General features: G+C 37.3%; 1 protein-coding gene across 1 annotated transcript; it reads left to right on the top strand.

The window, feature by feature from the left end:
* The first annotated feature begins 919 nt into the window (after positions 1–919).
* Positions 920–2,100, top strand: LOC141848353 (putative E3 ubiquitin-protein ligase XERICO). The gene is made up of 2 exons (XM_074736385.1): positions 920–1,009; positions 1,391–2,100. Exon 2 carries the CDS (start codon positions 1,480–1,482, stop codon positions 1,957–1,959), a length of 480 nt encoding a protein of 159 aa, XP_074592486.1. The 5' UTR covers positions 920–1,009; positions 1,391–1,479; the 3' UTR covers positions 1,960–2,100.
* Positions 2,101–4,190: the final 2,090 nt, after the last annotated feature.

Genomic DNA, 4,190 nt, shown 5'->3' with positions numbered 1-4,190 from the left:
ACGAATTGAAGAATTCAACTTGACTTTAAATTTAAAAATATTATCGAGTCGAACTTAACAGAATTTAGTTCATGAACTCATGAACATATTCATTTAGAGACTTATGAACGTATTCGTTAAAAAGTTCATGATCATATTCGTTATCTATATCCCTAAATATCACATCAATTATACTAATTAAAATTAATTAAATTTATTTAATTTTTAAATAAATTATTTTTAAAAAATTAAAATTCAAATCAAACCAAATTAGAACGTAGGGAATCTTTTACCGTTCGATTGGATTTCATTCGATTACCTCTAATAATAAGTTGCCGAGATACTCTTCCAACTATGACTTAATATAATGCTATTTTGAGAATCTTTTAAAGGGAACATTTCCACATGAATACAAATCGATCTTACCAAATCGAAGAGGTTCACATCGAATGGAAACACGACATATGGAGGGATGAGCAGAGCCCACGTGTCAGTCCCATTAAGAATATTAAGCTAGCTCCCTGCATGAAGCCACACGTAGAATGCATGCAGTTGGGGCGGGCTCCATCGGCTAAAGCCGTCTCAGTAGCGCTGACAGTAGACAGGCTTTGTTCTTTCGGGGCGACACGTGTCACTCATGGAAAATTCTAGAGGCTGCTATGCTAAAATATGATTAATTAGTTTAATTTTGAGTTAACAGCATTTGGTAGTTGTCATTTACCCCAACGCACCGGCGTTGCGGTTGGACCTTCCGGTGGAACCCGGTCATGCAGTGGTAGAATGTAAAAGTTGGGCAGACCGGAGGTGAGTTTAAGACAACGACAAGTTCGCAAGTCCGGAAGCTCAGCAACTGACGTAAAAAAGGGGAGCGGTAAGCGTACCGCTTTTTACCATCTATAAATGAACCCCTAGTTCTCTTCGTAGTTTTCCGGCTACTCCGCTCGCCTCCGTTCTCACTTGGGCTGCCCTAACTTTGCCTCGAGCTGGCGTCTTCCGGACAGGAGGAGAACAGATAAGCAAGTCGCCAAGAGTGAGTGCTTCAGATCTGTTCTTGTTGTTGATTTTGTGCTTTTTCCCCGAATCTGCGTCGTCGATTCAATGCTCGGCTTCGAGGAGTTCGATCGTTGTTCATCTTTTTGTTTCTGAAAAATCTGGGTTTCTTTGCTTTGAAAATTTTGGAGTTGGATTCCGTTTTTCGGTTCTCTTGATCGCTTCCGAATGCTCTCTGTTTTCCGAGTATTGATCCCATTCATTCCTATCTTTCTGCAATTTTTGCGATCGATCGATCTGTCTGTATATTCTGAGCTAAGGAAATGAGTTCATCTATCTGTATATTTTTGCGATCGATCTATCTGTAACCTTTGTCGGTATGAATCCAAACTTCGAGCTAAAAATCTCAGTTCCTTTGAAGCATCTGATTAACTCCCGGCGCATCCAAAGCTTTGATCTGAAAGCTCCAAGGGTGGAATCACGACCGTCTGATCTCCCAGTCCGACGGCCATGGGGCTCTCCAGCCTGCCGACCCCATCGGATAGCGTGCTCACTCTCGTGCTCGTCAACACCGCCCTCACTATCTCCATCCTCAAGCAGCTCCTCCGCTCCCTCCTCCGCCTCGGTGCGCCGACCTCGCCGTTATCGGAGCAAGACGCCGGCGAGGGTCGCGAGCCGCACAGTCTGACGGACCGGTTTCGTAGCCGCTGCAGGCCGATCCGATTCGGCTTGGCCCTGGGTCGGAGGCGGGCTGCGGCGGCGGCGGCGGCGTCGGAGAGGGCATCCGACTGCCGGGTCTGTCTCGCCCGCTTCGAACCGGACTCGATGGTGAACACACTTCCCTGCGGTCACTTCTTCCACAGAGCCTGCCTGGAAACGTGGCTCGACTACCAGCACGCAACGTGCCCACTCTGCCGGACCTACGTCCTCCCCGCCGAGGAGGCTCCCGTTGCCGGCTCCAATTCCAGTTTCTCGTGGCCGTGGTTCTAGCACACGGCGGAGAACGCCATGGCCGGTGCGCATGTGCCCCTAGTTGTCGGTATGGGGATCACAGGTCTCCTTTTTGGGTCCTTGTAGTCGTCGTAGACGGGAAATAGGTAGTTGTTTACATTTACTATTAATGGAATTTGTTTCCTCGAGTTTCTATTATCTTGATTTAAAATATATCTTTTAAAATGTTTTTTTGTTGTCCATAGCGTTAAATTGAATTTTTGAATTAAATTAAGGTAAAAAGTAAAAATGTTTTAATTTGTCCAGTACTTTCGATCAATATCGAGCACTTTTAGTTTCGTTTATATATATATTTTTAAAATAAATTCAACTCTTTAGGACTATTAATTATTTTTATTAATATATATATATATATATTTGAATTTGAAATTTTTTGGGCATAACACTTAGTTTAAAATATTTGATTGCTTTAAACATTTCAAAAAATTTGTGTCAAATGAACATAGTACATTCTTATTACCCCTAAGTTTATTTATTTTTTAATTTTTTAAAAACTTTTAGAGTTATCAATAAATTTTAATTAAAAAGTTATTAATAATCTTAAATAACTAGATTTATTTTAAATTTGCCCTTATCCACTCCCACTAATCTTTCAAATTCATTAATATATTTTTTTAATATTTTGAGTATTTTAATTTTTTATTAACTTTAAATGACATTAATGAGTTTTGATATATAACCACTAATAGATCTAGATGCATCATATTCACATCAAACCCTACCAGAGTTCGTCTTATATCTTACTATCGCATTATACTTTCAGGAACAATGCTCCTAAGGCATAGCATAGATGATGGGTGCATAATATTATTGACATAATAATCAGGGATCGATTCCAAGAAGTGATGATCTAGGATCGATCTCATCGTGCATCTAACATCTATGTATATGTATGAATTTCTCTCTATATCCGTGAGGTCGATTATAGGGGATCATTGAGATAGTAGATTTACTTTTACAATCATTAATAAAATATTGATAAAAAATTATTAATGTACCTGAATACATCAAATTCACTCTCTTCTGTAAAAGATGGAATATGTTACCCCAACGACCCTACATGGTCAATCCCATCACCATCTGTGAGAAGGTAAATCGAGAAACTGTAATTGGTTACGACGGAGGAGGATATTGCTCGGCTTCATCAAGATTCGAACTCTTATCCTCTTCTGCTCCGTCATAACTCGTAACCAACTCTGCTATGTCCCGGGGGCATCAAATCCACTCTCAATCTAAACCATTTTATTCCTAAAACTCTCCCAAGTCTTATCGTACATAACTTCCTTGATTCTAAATCCTTGTGAGTTAAAAAAAAAAATCAATCATTAATCAATTTGGGCACATAATCGTTGACGGACATAGATACATCATATTCACTCCTAAACTTATGTTATTCTTTTCTTAACACTCTCGTGAGTTTTATCATGCTCAACTTCCTTGATTTTGAACTCTTTTCAACCACTAATGAATTTTGATTAAAAAGTTATCAATGACTTTAATTAAAGAGTTAAGATTTATTCTAACTTACATTATTGTACTAGGGATCATCCCTGAATCCATTCATATCTTTTGTTTTTCAAATTTGAAGTCTTTTAGATTCATCGATGATTTTTTTAAACAAAAAGTCACTGATGACCCATTCAAGATTATTCGATCACCTGAAAGAGTTTGAATTCCTTTCAAATTTACATTATTATTTTTTTGATAATATCTTGAAACCATTTTTGTTTTTTTATAAAAAAAATGGAACTCTTTGGGTCATCAATGATATTATACCCAAAGTATTTAATAGTCTAGATGAGTTTTAACTAAAAAAAAGTCATTAATGCCTTAAAGATATTGAATTTATTTTAATGAGTTTGGTAAAAACTTATTGATGAACTAAAAGACTTCATTTTTTTTAAAATATGAATGGATTCAAAGGATTATTAGGAGTATAATGATGCAAATTTGAAACAAAATCAATATCTTTAAAATTATGAATAACTTTTGTAGGGCCGAAACTCATTGACGTGTCTAAAAGGTTCAAAATTTTGGAAAAAAAAATTGATAGACTCAAGAGATCACTAGAAGTATGATTGTATTCATTTGGCATGAACTAAAAACTCTTTAAAACTAATAAACACTTTTAGTCAAGGAGTCATTAATAAAAAAAATTCAAGTCTTAGCATAATAGTAAGGTTGCTATTGTATGATTTAGAGGGTACAGA

Source organism: Curcuma longa, chromosome 1 (genome assembly GCF_044706935.1).
Source record: "Curcuma longa cultivar G26 ecotype Majalengka, Jawa Barat chromosome 1, ITB_CL_G26_1.1, whole genome shotgun sequence".
NCBI lineage: Eukaryota > Viridiplantae > Streptophyta > Magnoliopsida > Zingiberales > Zingiberaceae > Curcuma > Curcuma longa.
The sequence above is the reverse complement of the archived record's forward strand: the minus strand, read 5'-3'. Positions and strand labels throughout refer to the sequence as shown.